Source organism: Armigeres subalbatus, chromosome 3 (assembly GCF_024139115.2).
Source record: "Armigeres subalbatus isolate Guangzhou_Male chromosome 3, GZ_Asu_2, whole genome shotgun sequence".
NCBI classification, from domain to species: Eukaryota; Metazoa; Arthropoda; class Insecta; order Diptera; family Culicidae; genus Armigeres; species Armigeres subalbatus.
The window spans coordinates 158,003,676-158,029,402 of NC_085141.1; the positions used below are offsets into that span (position 1 = coordinate 158,003,676).

Below are 25,727 nucleotides of genomic sequence, written 5' to 3' on the forward strand. Positions count from 1 at the left end.
GTTCATTACCGAGAGAATGACACTGAGTTGTGGCTACGCAGAGTGTATCAGTTCAGTCACAATGCTGTGATTAAGATGGAAGCGACAATTTTTAAAAGTGTGCAGTTTGTCCATGCATACCAAATTGGAGGATAATTCTCATCCAATGAATCCATTCGGTAAGAAACTAGTGGTGGAATTGCTGTGGTATTTTGTCCATTCAAATTTTTCACACGTTCCATCAATAACACGCGCTCACACGAAACAACGGTTTGGTTTTAAGCCGAATCGTGCTGTTCTTGGTCGATGCGAACACTTATTTAATACTTAACACTTGGCGTTCCAAGGGTGTCAAAACTAACGAGGATTCCCCTAAGTTCCGAAAGAAAAAATCAGAACTAAAACTATGAAAGCTTCATAACGGTCGTTCGATGACTGATGTACACAATTATTCCAGAAGAAACATTCACCAGGAGAAGCATCAGAGCAAATTTGAGACAAGTTGTCGCATACAAATTGCGTTGTAGAAGACTTTCTGTCTTTGTAGCCGATCCCGATATGATTCATATAGGGTGGGTGTACCAATCGTCCCCATAGTCAAGACCAACCATTTCTTAAAATATAAATTAAAGACATATGGTTGGTGTTGATATGTCATGCGGAAGGGTTCCCTTTCTGCTCCTTAGAACAAATGTGAATACCGCATCAAAGTTCGTGATAGTACCCAAAGTTGCTTGATCCATAATAGTAACGCATGTATCAGTTGCGGCACTATTCTTAATTTTGAATCCTATTATGGCAAATCCATTGTTTTCTTATGGAATTGACCATAAGGGGCCACCAGTGCGACAACTGGTGCAAAGGACGACGTGGGTTTTTTGATCAATTTCGTATGAAAAGCAGTCATGATGTTGTGCTTTGTTTTAAAATTAGCGGTAACAAACGCAATAATAAACCAGATATGTATTGCACATTTTCAAGCAGTCATGGAATAAAAATTTGTGAGATTCTTGTACTGCCCATGATCGCATATTTGTAACATTTGCATTTTTTTCGATTTTGAGTTTATCTTATAAATCGTTCCAAAATTGTTGGATCTTTAAGCAGGTCAGATAAAATCAGGAGGTTTGTTCTGAAAAACTTGAAAAAACTACCAAGTTGTTTTGTAACATTGAGCAAAATGACCGCATAACTGTAACACTGGAGAATTCTGTCGCCTGTATGCCTTGTGTATCGAACAAAAATTAACGCAATAAATTCGTACTCAAATCTCAAGTAATGTCAATGTTGCTACCGAAGAATTCGAATGGAAAAAGTTTTTATATAATTTTTGGCAATTTTTAGAAATTTATTGAGATTTCCATACTTATGCGTAACACAAACATTATCCATCCATTTCTCCCATGCCTACTTTTGTCGATTGTTACAAATATGCGATCATGGACAGTGTAGCATGCCTTTCATCCTTCGCGTTTCTATAGTGAATGAAAGAGGATGTGTAAACATCGCGTGACATCTCACATTGAAATTGAGAAATTACAGTACTCAGAGCTCAGGCTTTCCTTAGCATATCGATAATATGTGCCTATACAAAGCAAAGCCATGCTGAAGATAGCTGGGTTCGATTCTCGGTCTGATTTTGGAAATCGGGTTGGATTTTTTTTCTTTTTTTGTATTGAAAAATGGAAAAATTGGAAACTAGCTTAGAAACCTCATAGTTAACAATTGGGAAGGCTTGTTAAAAATCATGCTATGATGTGACAATACCCTGGTTAGCATTACAACCAAAACTGAAATCTCTTGAAAAATGGGATACCGGTCATCGACTGTTTCCTAATATTACTATTTGAAATATAAGCACTGACTGTAAACAAACATAGGTAATTATATGAAACATGAAAACCCTTTAATTAGACCAGATATGTTGTTTCTACAAACTATCACTTATAAAATACTAACTTCTTAACTCTTATCGGGAACAAGCTCTCTTGCTGATTTAAGCCCGAATAACCTCTGGTCACGTTTACCATACTTGGTCTTACGGAAATCTGCATCAGTGCCATGTATCCAATCCAGGAGGCCATTGGTACCGAAGCATTGATTGAACCTATCGGAAACGATGATAATCAATTGTATTGCACTGAATTGGTTTCATTCTCCCGGCCCTATCGAAAAACTTACTTCAAATGATGATAGTCGTGAAATTCCGAGCTTAGCATGAACGGTAGGTGATAGCCGGAATGCGCCGTCAACGTATGATTGATGACGTAGTTGAACCAGAGCATCGAAGTCACCACGTGGCACTTCGTCAGTGACACTCCCAGCATCGGTGGAATCATGTTGCTCAATATGTGCTCAATGGGGTGTGCGTAAACGGCGGCCCATGATACCGGAGCGGTAAACTCGTGATGTTTCTTGTGAATGATCTTGTACAGGTACTTGTTATGCAATAGTCGATGGCTGTAGTAAAATCCGATTTCCCACATAAGCCTGCAAATGATAAGATCTCGCACAATGATGCTCAATGGCGGTAGAATGTGGATATCCGTGATGTGCTTGCTAATCGACAGATGAAATCCGATGTACGAGAGAGGAGCCCCAATGGCAAACTGATTGAACAGGACCGTTTTGATGATCTGCTCGGAAGGGTGGCTTGTTGATATTTGATCTGATCTTTCTAAAGCGAATGGCTAACTTACCTTTTTTAGATCGACCCACGCGATCGGTTCATTGACACCGGGCTGCGTTTTATATTTTCGAAGGAATTTTGGCTTTCCGGTGATGTCCATAATCATGAAGAGACCACCCAGAAGCCAGTAATGCGAGTAGACGGAGGTCATTTGTATCCAAATGTACAGAGTAGCCGGGTCATCACCTGTTAGGTTTATTTTTGAATGATTGAGAATATAATGAACAACATGTATATATGATTTCTGTACGTATTTTACTCGTGAATATTTGGGAACAATACAGAATAATGCTTGTGAAACTCGTTTCTCAAGAAAGATTGAGCAAGAACATATTGTTTGTTCATTGATATGTTGTCCTAATTTTTACCATCGGAATGGTAACTCATTTTACTAGATCCCTTTTTCTTTCCTAGTTCAAAATTATGTCATTGACCTACACTTTTGTTGCAGATCAAAATGATGCCGTAACGCTGGGTGCCCTTTACGTGTCTACGGAGTTAGATCTACCACACTACTGTGCTCTAGTTCTTACTATTCTTGTTAATACTTATGAGTGATGATGGTCGGAAAAGTATGGAACGAATATAAGTTTACTTTTAACTTTGGTTTACAAGTAAAGCAAACATTTTCATAATTTATGCACGATGTTGAACCTGTTTTCTATTTTATTCTAGCCAATTTTCTATATTATCGTAATCGTCATTTTTGCTCCCTTGGAGCTGAATCTCGCCTGCTTTGGGAAACACTGCTATAATGCCAAACAAACAAGTCCAAATAACATCTTCATTAAATTTATCAGTCGATATAAATAATTTTGAGGGGATTTCAAAAGTAGCTTTCTTGAAAACAAGATTATAATGAGATATTATAAAAATAAGCATTAAATCCATTCGCAATCGGCGTAATCTTTGTACTTCGCGATAACAAACTTATCGCAGTTTGATACCATTGCGTTCGAAGAAGAATGTGAAAAACAATCCCACTGTACTGGGTAGATAAACGGTTGTTGTTTACTATTATTAACATGACATGTACAGCAATCCAATACAAATTAAATAACATCATCAGCATTGCGTCACTTCAAATTCGGCGTTAAATTCCCTATGAAGTATATTTCTCAAATATGATCCTTCTTGTACCAGGTGATAACACCGGTCAATGCTGGGTTGGGCTAAGTTGGTTTGAGTGCTCTGTTGCGTCGGATCGTTTTAATATTTGGAGATTGAAATATTTTACTAGTTTATGTTTAGTTCTGTTATGGAGTTTTCACTCCTCCATGCTGAGGGTGGCTGGGTTCGTGAAGAAAGAAATTCTAATTTTTCACTTTTTGCTTCTTTTTGCTAATTCGGCCAAATGGCCATTCGGCCTAATGACCATTCGGCCTAATGGCCTGACACCCTCCTCACCTCCAAAACGTCAACCACTACTATCCGTGCCGTGTGGCTTGGCAATGACGTACGGCTCATCGACCACCAGCTGGGGATTCGCTGGGGATTGGAAGGTTCACCAAAAAAATGCCCTCACTTGTTATGCTGGTAATTGTCAGACACTTAATCCCGGTCTTGTCGAACTCTATTCCCGGCACGAATTCACTCTACTCTTCGCAGCTCGATCTCCTTCGCCATCTTCTCTCCCGATCCTTCTCCACGATCTTCCTCTTCTCCTTTTTCCTCCCCTTCTTCGCTTTCCCGTCGTGTCATCAATTTTTCTCTTCTCTTACCTCTTGCGCCCAGACAGTCAATATTTACTAATAAATCGTTGTAGGGACAGGAGCGCATGGAATGTAAATCGTTTTATTTTAATATGACAGTTTTTTTCGAATCGAGCGTTTTTTTGTTATTTCAGAGTCTATTATTTAAAGTGGAATTGTTTTAAGTTAATATAAATAATTATAATTTCAGATATCATGGTCTCTAAAATCATCAATACTGGAGGATTGAATTCAGAACCTCACGATTTACTGGCTTAAACGCTAGCATTTGTACCAATTCAGATCCGTTACCCATATCCCGGTTAATAGATAACCCAAAGTTTCTGATAGTAAAGTTGCGCAAAGAGGATCAGCTTACACTGATTATGTCGAATTCGTTTTAAAAAAGTTCCAACCTAGATTGGAACCAGTTGCTGTCGGGTTCGCACTGTGTTGTTTTACAGTTTCGCACCAGGTTGACCATCACAACTTCACTTCAACTGTCAAAACCACGCGGGTTGGTGGGACTGGTCGGAATAAGCAAGCCGAAGGAAAAACACCAAACTGTCCGTTTGTTCAAATAAAATGAGCGTTGAAATTCTTTTTTTTTTCGGGATTTTTGTTATATTTGTTATTGTAATTTTAAATGATGTTAATCCGGTACTGTTGTCTTGTTTCAGTTTTAAAAAGTTATTCAGAAGTTCATTCAGGGTTTTCCTCACAGATTGTGTCCTAAATTAGGTCGGTGGATGGAATTAGTTTGGGAATTGCCCTTGAAACCCGTTCACAAAATCCGCTAAGAATTGACAGAAAAGTATATTTGAGGGATACCGAATAGAATTCTTTCTTAAATAATATCCAGAATTTCTTTTGAAATTCTTCCAAAAACTCCTTCGTGCGTTTCAGAATTTTCTTCTGGAATTCTGCCAGAAATTACTTCAGTAATTCTTCCAGGAATTCTTTCTTGAATTCTTGTATGCATTCATTGGCGATATCTTTCAGGCATTCCTCCATATTTTTTTTTTCAAAGGATACCTTGGAAATAAATTCTTTTGGAATTTTTTCTAGGAATATCTTTGAATGCTGTTGGATTAGTTTGGAAATTCCTGCAAGAACTCCTCCAGGAAATCCTTCTACAATACAATAACTGACTCGAAGTTTCCTTCAGGAATTGCACCGCAAGTTTCGTACATAAATGCCCCCGGAATTCCTCCGGAAGATTCTTGAGGAATACCTCTGGAAGTTCTTCGAGGAATTCCTATGGAATTTCCTGAAGGAATTCCCATGGAATTTCCTTGGATAATTTTTCCAGAACTTCCTTGAGGCATTCCTCTGGAAGTTCCTTGAAGAATTCCTCCGGAAGTTCCTTGAAGAATTCTTCCGAAAGATCCTTGATGAATTCCCCAGGAAGTCCCTTGATCCATTCCTGCGGAAGTTCTTTAAAAAACTCCTCTGAATGTTTCTTGAGGAATTCCCCCGGAAGTTCCTTGAGGAATTCCTCTGGAAGTGGAGGAGCTCTTCCGGAAGTTCTTGAAGGAGTTCTCCACAAAATCCTTCAGAAATTCCCCCGGAAGTTTCTTCACGAATTTCACCGGAAGCTAACACAGAAATTCCTACGGAAGTTCCTCCAGGAAGCAGGAAGTTTTTCCAAGAAATTCCTGGAGGAAAGTCCTGGAGGAACTTCCGGAGGAATTACTTGAGGAACTCCCGAAAGAACTCCTGGAGGAACTTCTTGAGGAATTCCTGAAGAAACTTCGGGAGGAAATCATGTAGAAACCTAGAAACTCCTAGCATTAAGATAGCCTCACACCTCGGGAATTTGGTCCGCGGATTTTTACATATATTTTCGGAATTTGGGAACGGAAATTCAAAATCCCGGCCCCATTTAAAATGCACGGGGCCCAAAATCCGGCAGAAAATTTTCCCGAGGTGTGAGGCTACCTTTATCAAGCCACCCAAAGAGTGCAAACAAGTTTCTTGCTACTTTATTGGGCGTTTATTGAAGTGTTTATGAGTTTCTTTCTCCATACTTTATTTGGTAGGCACTCTGTGTTTCTTAACCGCTACTGTGCCGTGATCTACTGTGGTAGTCTGCTATACAGAATCCACACAGAATCTATTTTTAAACATTCATTATTGTTATCATTGCCGGGTCCAACTTATCGTGAGTTCATTGTGTCCATTCGTCCATGTCGTGTATCCAATTGCTCGTTGCATTGTGCGGTTTCCATTTATCCGGGTAACGTTGGAGGAATGCCTCCGAGAAGAACAATTTTGTCAGTCGTCATTGGGTAGCCGTGTCGGTGAGACGTGTACCCCAAAACGCCACCGTTTGGGCTGCACACCTCCGGCGACAAGGATTTGGTGAAGGGGCTGGGAATCGAACCGATGACCGTCCGCTTCTAAGGCGAACTACGCTACGGAGCCCCCACAAGTGTTTTTGAGTTGTTTCTAGAAAAAATCTAATACTCTTTAGTTTTAATTCGCCATTATAATCAAGGATGCTAACGATCATTCAGTAATTTGCGTTCGATCATTTAGTAGTTTGTCAATAACACATTCCAGAAGCTGAATTTCAAAATATGTTGTATGGTGGACTTCTAGTGCGAATGTTTTTCTACAACTCTGCCTAATGGTTCATTGTTTGAATTCCACTAGTAACGGAGTTATAGCTATAGTTTCAGTAACTTAGACTAAATGATAACAAAATTCCAATCATTTAGTTTAAGTTACTGCTACTAGCGCTATAACTCCGTTATTAATTAAATTCTAATAACGAACCATTAGACAAAGTTGAAGAAAACCCTTCGTACTAGAAGTCCACCGTACAACATATTTTGAAATTCAGCTTCTGGAATGTGTTATTGCCAAACTACTAAATGATCGAACGCAAATTATTGAATGATCGTTAACATCCTTGATTATAATAATTAGGTGATAACAATACTTCCGCTTCACTAACAAGCATTTGTTTCCAGCAAGCATTCTGCGAAACGCGGGACGCCTATCTGTATTATGTCACTGGCTTGAAAATTTACAGGAGAAAAGTGCATTCCCCATGGATTTTGGTCGATTTTTTTAATACTTGTGAGACGATATAAATTGGTATAACTTTGGAAAGTGAAGTTGAAAAATGCAGCGTCCTGCGAACGTCACATGACTCTTTGTGCAACTCTTCTTCTTCTTCTTCTTCTTATTGGCATTACATCCCCACACTGGGACAGAGCCGCCTCGCAGCGTAGTGTTCATTAAGCACTTCCACAGTTATTAGCTACGAGATTTCTAAGCCAAGTTACCATTTTTGCTTTCGTATATTATGAGGATAATGTTTACGATGAATGAGGATGATTACGATGATACTTTTATGCCCAGAGAAGTCGAGACAATTTCTAATCCGAAAATTGCCTAGACCGGCACCGGGAATCGAATCCAGCCACCCTCAGCACGGTCTTGCTTTGTAGCCGCGCGTCTTACCGCACGGCTAAGGAGGGCTCCTGTGCAACTCTATGTAAGTAATACACTCTGAGTTAACCACGCCCGGGCACATACAAACATTATGTATTATGTTTACTGTTTATTTTGATTGAATCTGAAGATTTGATTCAAATTAATTTGCAACATTTAAATCTATGACCGTAGGAATTATGTTATTTGACGATGAAATGTAACGAACCAGAATGTCGGACAGTAATCCAGTGAAAGTGATTCTTCACAACGATCCTATGGGAACAAGAAGGTGAGGTGCACAGCGAGCAAGGTGGATCGTCAAGTGGAGGACGACTTGCGGATCCTCCGCAGACTGCGTTGTTAGCGACGTGCAGCCATTGATCGAGCTGAATGGAGAAATCTTTTATGCACTGCACAGGCCAGGCCGCCTTAGTGTCTGATAATAAATCATAATAAATTTAGTCATTTATTAGAATGACAAATTTATACCAGTTTTTAATAACCTTATATCGATACCCTTCAGGTCCGGCTACCATTATTGATAAAGATTTTTTTTTTAATTTCCTCTGAGCTATGTATTTTTCGCGAACTACAATAAGAGACGATCCCACCCTCACAAAAAAGATTATTTTACCTACATCGTGTATAAATGGAAAATTAGCTTAAAGCTAACAAGCATTGAGTTAACCATTAACGATATGAATTAATTTTGAAGGACATTAAAGGTAGTCTTTTGCGATATATTACCTATGATAGGAGTACCTAAGAAATATATTTTCCAATTTAAAAAAAAAATCCTATTGATATACAGTTCAACATAACTATTGTGATAACAAAATTATGGAGATATTGATGTTGCATTCATCTTTCAACCAGAACTCCCAAACTGGAATTTTCGAAACGAACTTTTAAATTCGGGTCAAGATCACCACCCACCAGCAGATCGCTACCACCGATCCGAGCGACGATTGGCACATGAGCGTGAGCGCATCCAGAAGCATCACAATTCGCACATAAGTATCGCAGCCAAACTAAATCAGATTGTGGCAAGATGAGGTGGTGTGGCAAAAGCGATTCGAATACTCAAATAACCCGAACCAACTATCACGCACAACAGTAGGTTGTTAAATTTTATACCGCTGAAGATTAGTAAAATTCACGCGATGTTTTTTTAATGACTTCTTTCTCCGTTTTTCAATGTCATTTGCTTGTTGCGGTTGTTAGTCACACTACAGTTATTCGGAAACCAAAAATGACGTGCACTATGACTTCAGCTGAAAACACAAAATAATCATAACAAGTCATATTTGATGACATGAACGATATTTGTTATGCTTCGATGCTAGATTAATACGCAGAGAAAATACTTTTGAACACTTTTCAACTCCTATGTCAATTTAGGATGACCGTTGTTCTGGTCTCGGTCAATTATCGCAATATTTAATGGAAAACGTTGTACACGACGATAATCCGAAAAGTGCGTCATTTACTTACCGACCACGTCCAGAAAGGCATCCCATTTCTGTTGCAGAAAACCTTCGCTATTCGAAATGTTGTAATCCATTTCTGCTCTGGAGACCGGTGAAATTTGTCCTCAGTACAAAGCCAACGATCGTCTCGGACCAACTGGCTAGGATTTATTCAAACCTATAGTCGTGGTTTCGGTGTACAGAGATAAGATTGTTTCATATTTTCACTATGTATACAAACGATGACTGTATTCCGCACACTACTGCCGAGAGTTCACTTAGGCCAACGTTCATTACTGCTCAGTGAGCGAGTAACACTGAGTTTGTGTCTACGCGTAGGGTGTCAGTGGCAATGCTGTGATTGAAATAGAAATGTCACTTTTCAGAAGTGTGTGGATTGTTTATGCATACCGAATTGGGGAATTATTCAAATGAACCCTTGTAGTAAGTATCCGGTGATGAAAATGCTGTTCTACTTTTTTGATTTTTGTTTTTCGCAAGTTCCAAAGCATAGGAGATTCCCGTTTTGAAAAGCTGTGAAAATGAAAATGATTACAGTTGCTATATTGTCGGCGTAGCACCAAGTTAGAATTCGGAAGTCGGGACTTCCGAACCGAACTTTCTTCCGAAGTTTTATTTGTCAAACTAATTGATGCGTTGTTTAGCGCATCTTTAGGCAAATCCAGCGCACTACTTCCGAAGTTGGAAAAGTTGCCTGTATCTGGAGAAAAATCCAACTTCGGTATAAAAAGCGGTATAAATTTATTCCGGATAGACAATATTGACTAACAGTTTGACATGCTGTTAGCTTGGTTGGTTGATACAATGTTCGTATACTACTACAGATTCCATAGGGGATGAGAAGACCGCCAGCTGTCATCGAGAGAAAAAGTAAAATCATTGAAATGTCACACGGTGTGGTATAGGAAATGAAGTATATTTTTGTTTTTTTTTCTCCCATAGTCAGTATATTTTTGTTATAAAACAAAAATTAAAGATGCTTTTCGAAAAAATCCTGGTTTAAAGGGTAGAATATTAAAAGCACACAAAATAGACATGGTATCTCGATTTTTATATTTTTTCGAAAAAGCAGTTAATGCTTAAGATTGTTGAATTTCTAACCCCACAAACAAAAAATTGTTTAACTAAAAAAATGTATAACGTTCTAGAGTCATTTTAATCCTCATTTTCTATAAGTATCATGCCATGTCAAATTTCCATGATTCTACTTTTTCTCGAAACTTTTCCCGGTGGCAGCACTGATGAAGGAACCTCCCCCATTCAATTTTGTTCAGACGTTCGTAATTTATATGTTGCCAAAACTGAAAAGTTTTTGTTTTTCTATGATACTCCACATTTCGTCTTTTGAAACACTAAGTCGCTTTACGTGTAAAAACAATTATAGAGTCGCTTTACGTGTTTTATTCCGCGGATATTATGACCTACGCGATTTTTAAAAAAGACAGGGACACTGTGTTCGACCAGAGCTCGTACAGACTGAACACTTAACACCTAGCATGAGACAACGGGTTTGGGATCTTAGCATCACCCGTTTTGCTTGCAATAAGTAGCTTTGGACGCAGAATTGTTTTTTTATAATTACGCCAATTGGCCATTGCGTTCCAGAGCTATTGATAAAACATTGTTTTTTTTTGGGGACCGAACTTTTGATAGAAGGCTCGGAGAACCCTAGTGTTATATACCAGATGACAAAGCTAGTCGAAGTGATGTGATGTCTTTTTTTTCTTCCTAAGCGATGGAGGGGGAATCTGCTCAACAGACATCCTGGGTTGTCCAGGAAGTGCGGGGTTAGGGGCCACCTCCAATGTGATGTCTGTATGTGTGTATGTATGTATGTGTGTATAAAAATGTGAGACACTTCCGGGTACTTCCGGGTAGCATTTTCCGATTTGCTGGCAACAGATTTATGAACTCTATTTTTCCTGCCTTTCCCGTACACTAAAGGTACCACTTCAAAAGCAATCTTTTTGTACGAGGCCCGGAGACCCTTTTTTCCTGTTCGGGTGTGCCACTGCGACCAATTATTAGATCTATTGTTGCGTTACCCGTATCCTTAGTGTTTAAGTGCATGTCGAATTACTCCAGTGCTACTGAGAAGCAATGCAGTATCGGTTTCGATACAGTTGTTGTTTTGTTTTCTCAAGACCACCATGACAAGGTCCCGCTATTTAGACCCTTCATAGAGAACAATCCCATTGAAGGCGCGCCCCTTATCAATAGGAAATCAATCCATTCTTGAGAAAACGGAAAAGTAATACTGTTTTTGGGCATGCATCGGAGCCCTAGCCGCATCCTTGTCTTGCTTCTAGAATATCACCAGAAAAATTCTCAAAACCCGGGATTTAGCTCTGTCTACAATACCATTTCAAGCAAGAGAATTTGTTCAGTAATAAGAACTTCCGTGTGTTTCCTCACTACCATTGTTCACCAGTTTAAGAAGAGTTAGTACGTATTTAAACCCCTAACTCGTTTTTTTCCAGCAGTCTGTTCAGTCTAGGACCGGGTACCGAGGTTTTTTTAACTAATTGCTTGGAAAGTTGTTTCCGCTGCATACAGTTTAGCCTCAAACAAGAGGAATTCGTGTCTTTCAACTGTTTCAAGGTAACATTAATTATGTTTTATTTCTGAGACTGCTGTTGGTAGCGGGGACTAAATACGATGATCCCTTATTTACCACAACTTATTGCCCTAGCTAGAAAAATGGATTAAGCTAAGGCTCTGTTTGTTACATCTTACACCGCAACACACTACGTCAAAGTGATCTACCGTGTTACGGGAACCGGAGACCCTTAGTGATATATACATCAATCGACTAAGCTCGACGAATTGAGGTACTGTCGGTGTGTATGTGTGTGTGTATGCATACTTTCATTTGAAAAAAAAGGTAGTCTAGATTAATTTTGTAAAAACGAAGAATGTATGTAAAGTGGATTTTTGTGACAAGTGTACATGTCCAGAATGCTTTATTAAAATCTGAAAGAATGCTACCAGCTCCAAATACTATTTGGCGCGAAATGAGTCATGTACAAACGGAGATTTATAGGTCAATAATTTATGACATGGTAGATAAAATTATTGAATCATAAGATCAACAAAAGAGTGTTTTATACATCCAGCTCCTTTGATGCTGATCCATATAAAACCCGAAGGAACCTATATTTTAGATACAATTGGTATCATTTATTCGCTTATTGGACTTTCTGCATTTTCGTTTCTGGAATGTTTTAGGGGAACTGCTTCTGGAATTGATCTCATGGCTCCGATATTCATCCCATCAAAAACAAAGCAATGGAAAGCAATTTGATTTGTTTCTTATTTTTGTGATTTTTTCAGCGGTGAGCACGCATGTCGACAAAAAGAAGCGAAAAAATGGTGCTGCATTTCTTTGTTTCGCGATGAGATGAATACATGTTCAGTGAGATGGATATCGGAACAGTTCCCTTAAATTATTAAATTTATTATCTTTAAACCAACAATGTGTAACAGCAACGTTATCTCATATATTATGGCTCATATTTCATTTAATAATTCAACTGTAACTATAACAAACTTATAAACTCAAACAATATTCAATAATAGAACTCTTTTTAATTCCATTCCAGGTACTTATTTCCGAAAAATCTACTAAATCTAATATTGGTCCCTCACAAAAGTGGTAAAGGTAAACATCAAACAATACAAGTGTAAACATGCAATAATAATAAAAAGCCAATTCGTTGAAGATTTAATCATTTCAGAATGACTAACCACGGATGTTATGATATTCTTTCAAACGTTTATTCGATAATTTGGATGTTTGTAAATTTCAAGTTTCATTTTTTGATTGAATGAATTCGTCATACATTAAAACATTTTCTATTATTTTTATGCATTTTAATCAATTTCTGCTGGTTTCATCGAGTTCCACTTTTTGATTGGGCGCAAACTGCAAACTGATTAGGCGATCACTAGAAGCATCAGCTGGATTTTTGTCGGGCTTCAAAATTGGACTTAGGCGTTTTTCCATTTATAGAGGAAGTATGCCAATTGAAAAAATTTGTTAAATAAATAGAAAATACCATCATAACCCGGAGCTTTCATATTTTTTATTTTTTTAGTAATAGATCTCACTTTCTTAAAATTACTTCCCAACGAAAGGTCAAAAACGTTCTCTTGATTGAGAATGTCTTCGAACTTCCGCGTGACCTCATCCTCAATAGAACTATTGAGACCTAGACTGAAATTATGAGCACTCTCAAACTGCTGAGCAAGTTTTTGAGCTTTTCGCCATTTGTTAATAAAATGTTATTCCCCTCTGGAATTGACTTTTGAGGTTTTTTAGGAATTTTCGTTATTTTCCTAAAGGGTTTTGAACTGGGATCCAACTTCGAGACATTATTCTTAAAGTTTGTATTTCTCAGAGTAGCGAAACGTTTTTCAATTTCATTTTGCAAATCTCGTTAAATAACTTTCAACGCGGAATCGCGAGTTCTTTGGTATTGCCGTCGCCTCACGTTTTTAAGACGGAACAGTAGCTGAAGATCGTCTTCAATAATAATGGAGTTGAATTTAATTTCACATTAAGGAATCGCAATGTCTCTGGCTTCGACAATTAAATTTGTCAAAGATACGAGAACATTATCAATATCACTTTTGGTATCGAGAAGAATATCAACATCAAAATTCCTATCGATATACGTTTTGTATAAATCCCAATCAGCTCTTCTTCTTCTTCTTATTGGCATTACATCCCACACTGGGACAGAGCCGCCTCGCAGCTTAGTGTTCATTAAGCACTTCCACAGTTATTAACTGCGAGGTTTCTTAGCCAGGTTACCATTTTTGCATTCGTATATCATGAGGCTTAACACGATGATACTTTTATGCCCAGGGAAGTCCAGACAATTTCCAATCCGAAAATTGCCTAGACCGGCACCGGGAATCGAACCCAGCCACCCTCAGCATGGTCTTGCTTTGTAGCCGCGCGTCTTACCGCACGGCTAAGGAGGGCCCAATCAGCTCTATGATAATAAAAAGTAGAGCTGATTGGATTATTAATGGCTTCTTGTGAGATTTCAAATGTCACAGGAAGGTGATCATCAAGAATCCGTTAAAACTAAATCAATTGTCGAAGGATTTCTACTGGAAGAATAACAAGTTGGTCTATTGAGATATTGAATAGTATAATATCCCGCAGAACAATCTTCAAATAATATTTTACCATTGGAATTGCTTTGAGCATTATTCCATGAACGGTGTTTGGCATTGCATTGCATTTGGATTTGTTGCTAGAAGATCAGCTCTCTACAAATTCCTTTGCTGCCCATTGCACTGGAAAGGCAAGTGGGCAGCAATAAAAGATAATTGTCCAAAATTTGTTTCAACAGATACTCCCAAGATTTCAAAATCTTTGGTTTCATATGAAGAATATAATTTATGTTTGACACGTTTATTAATGACAATTGCGACCCCACCACAGGCGCTGTCAAGACGATCATTTCGATAAATAAAATAATTTGGATCTCTTTTGATGAAGAGTCCAGGTTTCAAATACGTTTCAGTTATAATGTCAATTCTCTAAGGAGTAATTTTAGTCAATACCTGGCCATAAACCAAATAGGCTTGATGTACCAGTACCAGTTGTCGCACTAGTGCTTTATATGCCAAATAAACAATCAAATCATCGCAAACCAAGTTCATATCGATAAAGCATATTCATATGATACGATAGAACCTTTGATCTCCTCCAAAACAAGCAAAGCATAATTGTAAAAATTGAATTTGCCTAATTTTTGACGTCCTTTGCACCAGTTGTCGCACTAGTGGTCCCAATTTGGCCAATCCCATAGGAAAACAATGGGATTTGCCAAATAAGGAACCAAAATTAAGAAAAGTGCCACAACTGGTGCATGCGTTATTATGGATTAATCAATTTTGAGGATTATAACAAAATTTATTGTGGTTTTCACAACTACAGGGTTGTTACGACTACGCGAATTTCGCGGATTTCGCGGTTTTCGCGGTTTTCGCGGATTTGGCGTGGATTTACATAACTATTTTAGGGTTTCGCGCGGATTTAGTTTTAGGTCGAAATTTCTAAAAAATCTAAGGAAGTTTGTTTGAAAATTAGTTTTATGCCTATCTAGATGGGTTTAATTTCATTACAAAATGTTGTTGAGAATAAATTTACGTTTCAGGCTTATTGACATTATTTTTCGTATATGTCTAAGTCCTTATTTAATTACACTCTCAAGCATTATTTAAACAAATGTTATGAGGAGTGATACTGCACTTGTTGTCATTTTAATCCATTCTAAAACACGACGCACACAAACCATGCCTATTGAAGGGCGGAAGAACGCCCACTTTCATCTTGTCAATTTTTTTGTAATTCCAAGACATTTGTCAGTTTCTGATTGGTTGTTTCTTTTATGATGGACCACTCAGGAATTCTTTCATAATATTGGAACATTTTATATTTCCTTTAAAACATTCATCTTGAACGAATAAGGGTTTATACAACAATTAAAAACATAAACATATTCTGTGATCTAATGCAGATGCCTAATTTTAATAAGTTCTTCCGCAGAAAGTCGATCAAAAATTAGAAGATAATTCTCAAAAGTTATTTCTGGCCTCTGGCGGGTTGATATTTTCGGTTAACTCCGGTGGTATTTCACAGGATTACCAACAGAAAACGAAGAAACCTTCTAAAGAAATTTCCACAAGGACCCCATGATGATCCTTGTATAAATTCCTTGCAAATAAATTTCCACAGCGTAAATAGGATTTCTGCAGCATTAAAACCCGGAAAATTATAAAGACATTTTGGAGGAATTTCCTGGAGCGGTGACCGCAGGAATGACTATAGAAAATCGGAAAGAAGGCCGCCTTGAATTTACAAAAGAGTGATAGCGATGATCACAGATATGTCTTTAATAAGGGCTCAAAAATAGAACCGGAGTTTTTCGCAGGAAGCCACCAATCATTTTTTGCAAGAATTTCTTAAGCGATTTCCGTAGGATTTGATAAAGGGATTTCTGCAAGTAAGCTCTGTAGATATACCGCAGGTTATTTGTGGAGAATTTACTTGAACTCACGACAAAATATACAAATGAATTACAAAATAATTTCCTAGGGGAATTTTTGTAAGAATACTCGGAGGAATTCCCACAGATGTTCTCGAAAGAATTTCCACAGACAATTTGGAGAAACTTCTGAACGTCAGCAGATCCAAGGGCAGTTGGATTTCTGCAAACATTTCCATGAAAATTTCCGGGAGAACTTCCGGAGGATGACCCGCAGAAATCTTTGGGATGAATCGGCGCTCGAAAGATGGATTTCTACAGGAGTTCTCGGAGTTATTAAATGAAATTCCAGTAAGAATGGTCAAAAAAAATTCTGCGTGAATTTTTAGAAAAGCTTGTTACAAGAATTGAAGTAGAAATGACGGACTAATTTCTGTTGGAGTTTACGCAAAATATTCTGCATATTTCCAAAGAAATTTCTTCTGAAATTTCTAAAAATATTCCTCTGGAATTTTTGAAGGAATTTACGCTTGATTCTGGCTTAAAAATCAACGGAGCTTGAGCAACTATGTTAAATTTTGTATTATTTGTTTCTTGATATGAATTCAAATATTTGTTTCACAGAAGTTTTGTTTAAAAACGGAGCTTCATTGTTTAATTCCTCAATATCTAATCAAGCAATTAATTACTTTAAAAGAAATTGCGGTTTTGGCAGATATTTAAATATTTTTAATAAATTATGATCAAATCTGGCCTTAACATTAATTTGTAATCAACGTACTTTGTGCCGAATTTTATAAAGTACTATCAACAAAAAAACTGATAACAAAACATGCCAAAGCCATCATCTAATACAAGAAGCAATGCTTATGCAAATAGTTTTGACTGTTTTGTTCTTGTTCCCTTATATTCAGTACTTCTAGTGGCCATTTAGAAGGGTTTTAATACTTACTGCCGGTTTATTACTCCTATTAGCATTTTGATACAAACATATGTGGCAGTTTAAAATCATATTTGAAATCAGTAATAATTGTAAAAAAAAGAACTTGAAGAGAAGACGCTCAATAAATTGTTATACAAAAATTGACTTTTAAAGTGTATTTGCTTAGAATTTAGATCTGGATCGCGCGGATTTGGCGCGGAATCGGTTTCATGTCGCGCGGAAATGGCGCGGATTTGGCGCGGAAAATATATCAGGACCTCCGTAACAACCCTGCAACTATTCTAAGGAACAGGAAGTAAAACCTTTCGCTTGATATATAAAGTCCACCCACATGTCTTTTACTTAGATTTAAAAAAAATAGTTGTTCTTATGTATGACGACAATTGTTACACCCACCCTATATGAAATTGAAGAAACCCAAACAAATATAGTTTAATTTCATCATACAGGCTTTCCAGGGCGAAACAAGATGGAATTCTGTTGTTTTTGAAAAAAAAAAACAATAATAATAATTACGTTTTCTCCATTCCAATATGCTCATAAAATGAGTTTTTAGCAGAGTTATTTACTACACGGAAGAAAAAAAGTACCCAAAATTGAGTACTTTTAAACTTACTTTTGAGTTATTTTTTCTCTTCGCTTTCATCCACTCTTTCTTTTGTTGTCAAAAACAAAAGAGCCAAACAATCCAACGACGCCAGTTCAATACGGGAAGCCAATTTTCAGTTTTATTACCTGCGGTCGAAATTGTGTGAATTAAACTTAAATTTGGGTCAATAAATTTTCCGTTGGGTACTTTTTTAACATGGGAGTAAAGGCAAACTACTTCGACCCTACTTACTCAATTTTGGCTTCCCGTACGGATGTTCGAGGTTGGGTGAATTAAACTCACTATTGGGTAGTTTATTTCTTCCGTGTACTTTAATGGACTTTCGAACATTCACTTTCAAGTTTGACGTATGTTTTGATATCATGAAATAATATGTAAGTTTATTTGAGTTGTTTATGCACTCTAAGCATATTTTTAAAACTTGTTCAAGCACGCTAATAATTTTTCTTTTATTTTTTCAAATTAAGTTTTAGTTGTGCAGTAGTTGTCTTGTAAAGTAAATTATGGTCTTTAAGAGCGTTTTTGAACTTAGAATGTTATTTGGGATGCCATATACCCTTAATTAATTTTTAACATTAGGTAAACATACAAGTGTAAATAACATCAATTCAAGATACGAAAATCATTTTAAGCTTTTAGTGGAATGTATTTACTTGTCATAAGAGGAGTTTGTACAATTCCATTTAATTCCACTACTTTATTGTACCTTTGATAGATACGTATTTCGATCTCAACAGTAAGGTCGTCTTCAGTGTCTCGTACTTGGCTCGACGCAAAAAAAATCAATTAAAGCACTAAATAATTCTGGCCAGGAATTTACCTCATTTACTCCTATGCGCGATGTGTGTTTTGGAGTACTTACCTGGATACCTGGTTGGCTATAGCGTCGATGATACACTTATGCCTGGTCTATGTATTGTAGAGCTACACCGCGTACAGCCAACGTGTTCGTTTCTAAGCATCCTCAAATATTATCGGAAATCACTGGACCCTAGTTAAGCGTATGTTCTCTATCTCTTATACCACAGTTGATAAACCTCACCCATTCACAACTATGCAATACTTTTTAAACAAGATTTATTTTTTTAGCTGCTTATCCATCTAACTCAATTTTCCACTAACTAATCCAACTTATGCAACACAGTTAACATAAAGAAGACACACTGTGACTGCTTTAAAACTAATGTACATATCTAAGGACAAGACCTAAACTAAAATATAAAAGACCTTTTTGCACGATTTATATAGTTATTCATAAGAGCGATGGTCCAATATCACCTCCCTGGCCCATTATCATCATTCCCGTTGAGGGTGATTTTATTTAGCGCTAATTTTGTTTATATCTATGAAAGTGGTGCCTAATGTAGGTTTCGCTGAGGGCACGCACTAGAAGACCACGCTACAGCTCTGGGATGATATATTCAGAAAGATACCTTAGGGCAAAAATAAATAAATACCTAAATACTAATAATAATAATAAAATCCCTACTCTCAACAAATCTAATTTTGACTAACCTGAGCAAGAACTGAACTGAAGTGCATTTTAACCGGCCACATGGAAGTGAATGTGTTTGCCCAGGCATAAAATGATATACCATCACAGCATGAAATTTGAAGTATGTTCCGCGAACCGGTAAGAAAGAAAAATCACCAACCGCCGCATTGATTCCACTTGGCTTATGTATTTACCTACTTATGCCGGGTGGTACCACACCTTCTTTGCATGGTTCCGCATCGAACTTCTTCGTTTTTAAATGATTCCCACGTGTCGATTGAATTTAGCCTTTATCCAACCGTACTGCTACCGTAGCGTGCTGCAGACAGATGGACAGAAAAAGGAAGCTTTTCTATTACGCAAACTGGTGGGAATTTGACGCGATTCGAGTTTGGAAAGGATGTTTTCAATGGAATTTGGGTCTGATTCTTAAATATTGATGTGACTTTTGACGAAATAGATAGATATTGGTTTGTCAGTTTTACTTCAAGATAATATTTTGACAAGTAGTTCCGGATCAATAATTCACTTCTAAAAGCAAAGAAATCAGCCGCTTCGTTTAGATTTTTCCCGTAACAAGCAATGGATTTTTGTCTCGCTTCCAAGCCTTGGATGGAAAATAGAACAGTTCTCCATGCACATTTTAACAAAATTCAAATTTGAACACTCTATAGCGTCAAGTCATACCGCTTGATGTCCGAATACGCGCACTTAATAGGTATCACCTGCAACAATGGCAGCACGACGCTGTATGGTTGCGTTTGTAGTTTCCCAATTCCGCATGCGGTGAGCAAGAAGCAGTACCGATTGTTTGGTCTGATGTAATTTATGCAGCCCGCAAAAAAACATAGTGTTGTTCCACTTTTGTGTCTTTTTGACGGAAAATCATTGGAACAGAAATTTATTATTCAACGCATTTGATCCAACGTAACACTGGACGTTTTGCACTGAAGCATTTTGCTTTATGTATAAGATTTCGTATAATTAAATAATTTGTAAAGAATTTCCATATCATAATTTTAAGATGTTTTCATTCTACACTTAATATTAAACAAAAATGTGTTCTTCGACAGGGGCCCTCCTGAGCCGTGCGGTAAGACGCGCGGCTACAAAGCAAGACCATGCTGAGGGTGGCTGGGTTCGATTCCCAGTGCCGGTCTAGGCAATTTTCGGATTGGAAATTATCTCGACTTCCCTGGGCACAAAAGTATCATCGTGTTAGCCTCATGATATACGAATGCAAAAATGGTAACCTGGCTTAGAAACCTCGCAGTTAATAACTGTGGAAGTGCTTAATGAACACTAAGCTGCGAGGCGACTCTGTCCCAGTGTGGGGATGTAATGCCAATAAGAAGAAGAATAAGTGTTGTTAGACAAAGTAATAATACACTGGGTTCGCTTTTTTCGCGGTTTGTTTTTGCTTATTTTTTGCCTTGTGGATTTATTGAAACATTGAGTTGACCTCCCGAAAAAATCCACAAAAAATCGTATTAAAATCAGGTGGTATTCAAAAAGTTGTGAAGATTGCGGTGGGCCGAGAAATTGATGAAATCCATCCGCGTAAAAATCGTCCTCAGTGAAGTAGCACACTGTTACCAAATACTTAATTTCTTATCAAAGGTCCGCAATTGGAAATACTGGCAATATGGGTATCAAAATTCATGTAATTGTTTCGTAAGTAATTAGACCATAGAATGATTTGACAACGAACCGTGGCAACAAACTTATTTTGAAGAAACCCTGGCAATATGGGTATCAAAATTCATGAAATTGTTTCGGAAGCATGTTCTAATAAGTTATTGGACCATAGGATGGTTTGACAACGAACCGGTCATCCTGGAACAGGTTCCCGTCGGGCCTAAAGTGGCCACAAGCTCATTTTGAAGAAACCCTGGCAATATGGGTATCAAAATTCATGAAATTGTCTCGGAACAATGATCTTTTGGGTTATTAGACCATAAGATGATTTGACAATGGACCGGTCATTCTCAAACAGGTTTCCGTGGGGCCCCTCAGTTAGAAGAAACTCTTGCTATCTTCTTTTTCTGTTATTTCATGTCAAAAAGACTTAAAAATTCTTGACGGGTACTCAGAACTGATTTATAATGAATCACTGGCGCTGTAAGTATCATTGGTGTTTGCTGAATAATTTACATACATAAAAAGAACGACTAAAATTTTCAAAATTTGTTTGTGGTGACAAAATAGGTCAAAAACGTGACAAAAGCGGGACGTGATAAAATCGGGTCGAAAATGTGATAAAGTCGGAGATAGATAAAATCGGGGAGTAACAAAATCGGGTCAGCCTGATGACCCAACATCAGTCCCATCTTCTTGGAAAAACATGTTTCCGAAAATATTCCAAGAATTTTGATGCCAGGGTGTCTTCTAAATGAGTTTGTGGCCACTAAAGGCCTTTTGGGAACTTGTTCTAGGATGACTGTTCCGGTTGATATCCATCCTATGGTTTTAACTTTATGGATAACATATTTCCGGAACAATTCCAAGAATTTTGATACCCATATTGTCAGGGTTTATTCTAAATGAGTTTTAGGCCCCTACGAGCCCTCCGAGAACCTGTTCCAGAATGACCGTTTCGGATCATATCCATCCTATGGTCTCAACTACATGAATAACATGTTTCAGGAACAATTCCAAGAATTTTAATTCTCATATTGCCAGGGTTTATTCTAAATGAATTTATGGTCACTTTAGGCCCTCCGAGAAACAAATGGACAAACAATGGATTAAAATACTTCGTCGAATTGAATGAATATGAACTAAAACTTATAAGGATATTTTTATATCATTTCAAATTTGGGTGGCCCGGAGGTTGTGGATCTAAATGGAAAACTAAATAGTCTGTGTTTGTTTCCGGTCCTTTCTTCATTCCTTCAGCAGATAAGTTTGTAATTATTTTGTTACGGATTATGATATGTGCCTTGCGTAAATTACAAATTGAGTAAATGGTGAAATACTAAAACCAAAACTGATTAAGATTTGTACGGAAATTTTGTATGGGCAGTTCATAACGCGCATTTTCGGCTACTATGCAGGACGAAGTCTGTTAGGTGTTATATCATTTTTTTTTTGATAACACTGAAAACAAAATTAAATTATGTAATCAAACATTCTTCTTCGGTTTACACAATAAGTTTTTTTTTATTATGATATTGCTTACGCAATCAAAAGCTTTCATGCTGTTCTGTTGATTGCGTTATTCAAATTAATTCAGGAAAAAAATGATACTTAGGTCCTTTTGAAAAGTTAAGCGAGAATTATTACCTTCTTCTTAGGGGCCATCCACAAAGTACGCCAGACTCCTAGGGGGGAGGAGGGTTCTGAGCAGCGTGACGACTCATACACAAATTTGAGAGGTTTAATTCAAAAAGTGTGACGAAGGGAGGAGCGGAGATCGAAGTGTGCCGCGGCCGCGAGTTGACGCGATTATTTTTCCGCTGAATTGCTCCCGTCATTTTTTTTAAGTTGTTGGAAACTGGAAAACAATATGGGAATTTTGAAATAGGTACGAATAATTGAGTGAGTAACGAAATATAAATGTGGCAATGCGCGTTAGTGACAGTTGATTGTGTATTTTTGTGGATTAAATCATAATCGAAGAATGAACAAAAAGAACGAAGTGCTCCCAATGACTACTCCGGTTGTAGGACAACCACAAAGATAAGTTTTTCGTTTCAATTATTTTTCTACTTGAAGAATCGTTAGATTGTAATGTCATTCTACTTATTTTTAATTTAAAATTGTTGGTGGTGTTTCGTTGGAAGACCATTAAAGACATATTTTTTCCATTGATGCTTATTATGTTGAATCTTCTGTGGTAGATTATGTCGTGATTTGCTTGGGAAAATGATTTGCCTTGATGATATGGCGGTATTTTTTCCAAGCGTCCCCATTGGCAGAAGGATAACAACATCTTTTTTTTGTTCGATATGCGGTTTTTTGAATAACATTCTTATTCTTCGATGTCTTTTACACAAGACCAAAATTTGAAGAATTTAATTGTTCTTGTGAGACTGCGCTTGCAAGGCAGTGGCAACTATATTGGCACAAATTTTTCAATGTTTCTGAACTGTTTATTGTGAAACAAATGTAGTTTTTAGTTTGGTACCATGTTAGCATTATGTCTTATTGTTTTTGTTTTTGTTGAATCATTATTTCTAGGGATTTTTTTTTTTCAAATGGGCGTGATTGATTTTGACCTTGGTTTTTGGAACGGCGATTGAACGCTTCATTCAAACTATTTTGAATGTGCCCAACAGAAATAATGGATTTCAATCTATTTGGTGGTAACGTAATTTGAACAAAATATGCTGAACAAAGAAAGTATTCATTACTCGTTTCAAATTTCAGGGTCAGATACAATTACGCCTTTGAAAAGAGTACTTGAACTTGGTTTCTGCTGCATTATAGATGGTTAATACAAACAGTGGAGAATGAAAACAATACTGGGTCTGTACACACCGACGGGATTTCTATTTATCGCCGGACTATCTGTATAAAAGTTTGATAGAAACTAGCTAGCCGAAAAATTCAAAAAAAAAATCATTTAGATTAAAAAGTAATTAAAAAATCTAGGATATCTCCTGGCTCCAAGGAGTCATCAAAGTCGTTCTTATTTATTAATTATACTGCGTTTGGAGCCGAACTTTAAACTGCTGACTGATTTAGCTGGGCTTTGAAAGTTCATCCTAGTTCTATTCTTATAAAAATATGTACAGTGCGCGTCCGCGTTTCCTTTAGCACGCAGAATGATCGCGTGATCATTGAAATATTTCATTCTGCATTTCCAATCACTCAAATAACTTAAAAAAAAACTGCGTTGCGTAGGTGAGTAAATAAATTAACAAGTAGAAATTAAGTACGCGTACGATTGTGTTTACTTCCAGGCAGAACGATCGCGCGATCATCGAAATATTTTGCTCTGCATTTTGCGAGTTAGTAAATCAATAAGCAAATAGAAGTTCAGTGCGCGTACGAACGCAGAACAATCACGTAATCAATGACATATTTCGTTCTGTATTTTCTAATTAGCAAGTAGAAATTTAGTGCGCGTCCGACTGTGTTTATTTCCAGGCAGAACGTTAGTGAACGATCACGCTTTCTTTAACAAGCAGAACGACCGCGCGATCATCGAAATATTTTGTAGTGCGGTTAATAAGTAAATTAATAAGTGCGAGCTCGATTGTGATTTTGTTTAAAACTACACGCTACACGCATACCGTTTACTAAGTAAAAATGTTTAGTATAACTATCTGCATGGTTCGTTTTTATATTCTATGATTCTAGAGGGCTTACTGAGCCGAAATGCACAAATAATTTTTCACAAATCGGATTTCAAAATTTCGCGAGTGAATAGATCGTTCGAAACTAAATATCACTTCTTCTATTAGCTTGATAAATCACTAAATAAATCAAATAGTATATACTCTTTCGACAGCCGGCTGGCAAGAGTTTAAACTAGAAACATATAAACAATATATACTATGGGTCGAATTACTAGCTTGAGGTAAACCTCCATGACCTACGTTACCCTACCCAACAACCAACTCCGTGGAACTTATGAGGGTGTCGCCAAGTCGGGGGCCTCTCGCTAAGTAAGTTCTACATCAACATTTCCTTCCCTATCCCTCGTTACGGTAAAGATGGGTGTGGCCGGGAGTAGTAATCCTCATGCTTATACCATTTTTATCTTAGATTAAAATCAAGGATTACTCCCCTCCTTGATTTCTGATAGCAATCTGGATAAGGATTTTATAAGAAACATGAGTATCACTAGTGTCCAATCTACGAAGTATACCGTAACAACGCTCACGCTAACGCTAACTTTAGGCCCTCCGAGAAACTGTTCAAGAATGACCATTCCGGTTGATATCCATCCTATGGTCTCATCTACATGGAAAACATATTTCCGGAACAATTCCAAGAATTTTGATACCCATATTGGCAGGGTTTAGTCTAAATGAGTTTTTGGCCCCTACGGGCCCTCCTGGAACCTGTTCCAGAATGACCGTTCCGGGTCATATCCAATCTATGGTCTCAACTACATGGAAAACATGTTTTCGGAACAATTCCAAAAATGTTGATACCCATATTGCCAGAATATTCAAAATAAGTGTTTGGCCCCTACAGACCCTCCGGGAACCTATTCCAGAATGACCGTCCAGGTTCATATCCATCCTATGGTCTCAACTATTTGAATAACATGTTTCCGAAACAATTTCAAGAATTTTGATACCCATATTGCCAGGGTTTCTTAAGAATGAATTTGCGGCCACTATAGGGCCCACGGGAACCTATTCCGGGATGTCCGTTCGGAGTCCATATGATCACGTAGTCCTAATACGTTGGGAAGTCA

The 25,727-nt window shown here is 37.5% G+C and overlaps 2 protein-coding genes across 11 annotated transcripts in view; one reads left to right on the forward strand and one right to left on the reverse strand.

The window, feature by feature from the left end:
• LOC134220566 (signal peptide peptidase-like 3) overlaps positions 1 to 25,727 on the forward strand; it is a 149,900-nt gene that overhangs the window by 63,395 nt on the left and 60,778 nt on the right. The window contains exons 1-2 of one of the 10 annotated variants that reach the window (XM_062699660.1): positions 9,654 to 9,719; positions 12,899 to 12,957. The exons of the other annotated variants lie outside the window; for them this stretch is intronic. The gene's annotated coding sequence lies outside the window, so the exon portion shown is untranslated. Of the gene's footprint in view, positions 1 to 9,653; positions 9,720 to 12,898; positions 12,958 to 25,727 lie in introns of those variants that run through there. 10 annotated transcript variants of the gene reach the window in all.
• On the reverse strand, positions 1,861 to 9,517 carry LOC134220568 (fatty acid hydroxylase domain-containing protein 2-like). The gene is made up of 4 exons (XM_062699662.1): positions 9,301 to 9,517; positions 2,679 to 2,854; positions 2,161 to 2,615; positions 1,861 to 2,086 (listed from the first exon to the last, which is right to left on the reverse strand). The coding sequence occupies exons 1-4, from the start codon at positions 9,368 to 9,370 to the stop codon at positions 1,942 to 1,944; spliced, it is 846 nt and encodes a 281-aa protein (XP_062555646.1). The 5' UTR covers positions 9,371 to 9,517; the 3' UTR covers positions 1,861 to 1,941.

What these genes read in the sequence shown, in the direction of transcription:
- LOC134220568 (XM_062699662.1), bottom strand. Translation starts at nt 9,370, where the DNA reads ATGGATTACAACATTTCGAATAGCGAAGGTTTTCTGCAACAGAAATGG. An exon ending in TGCCTTTCTGGACGTGGTCG is followed by an intron (nt 2,855 to 9,300) that starts GTAAGTAAATGA and finishes TAAACCTAACAG; the next exon opens with GTGATGACCCGGCTACTCTG. An exon ending in CGTGGGTCGATCTAAAAAAG is followed by an intron (nt 2,616 to 2,678) that starts GTAAGTTAGCCA and finishes CCTTCCGAGCAG; the next exon opens with ATCATCAAAACGGTCCTGTT.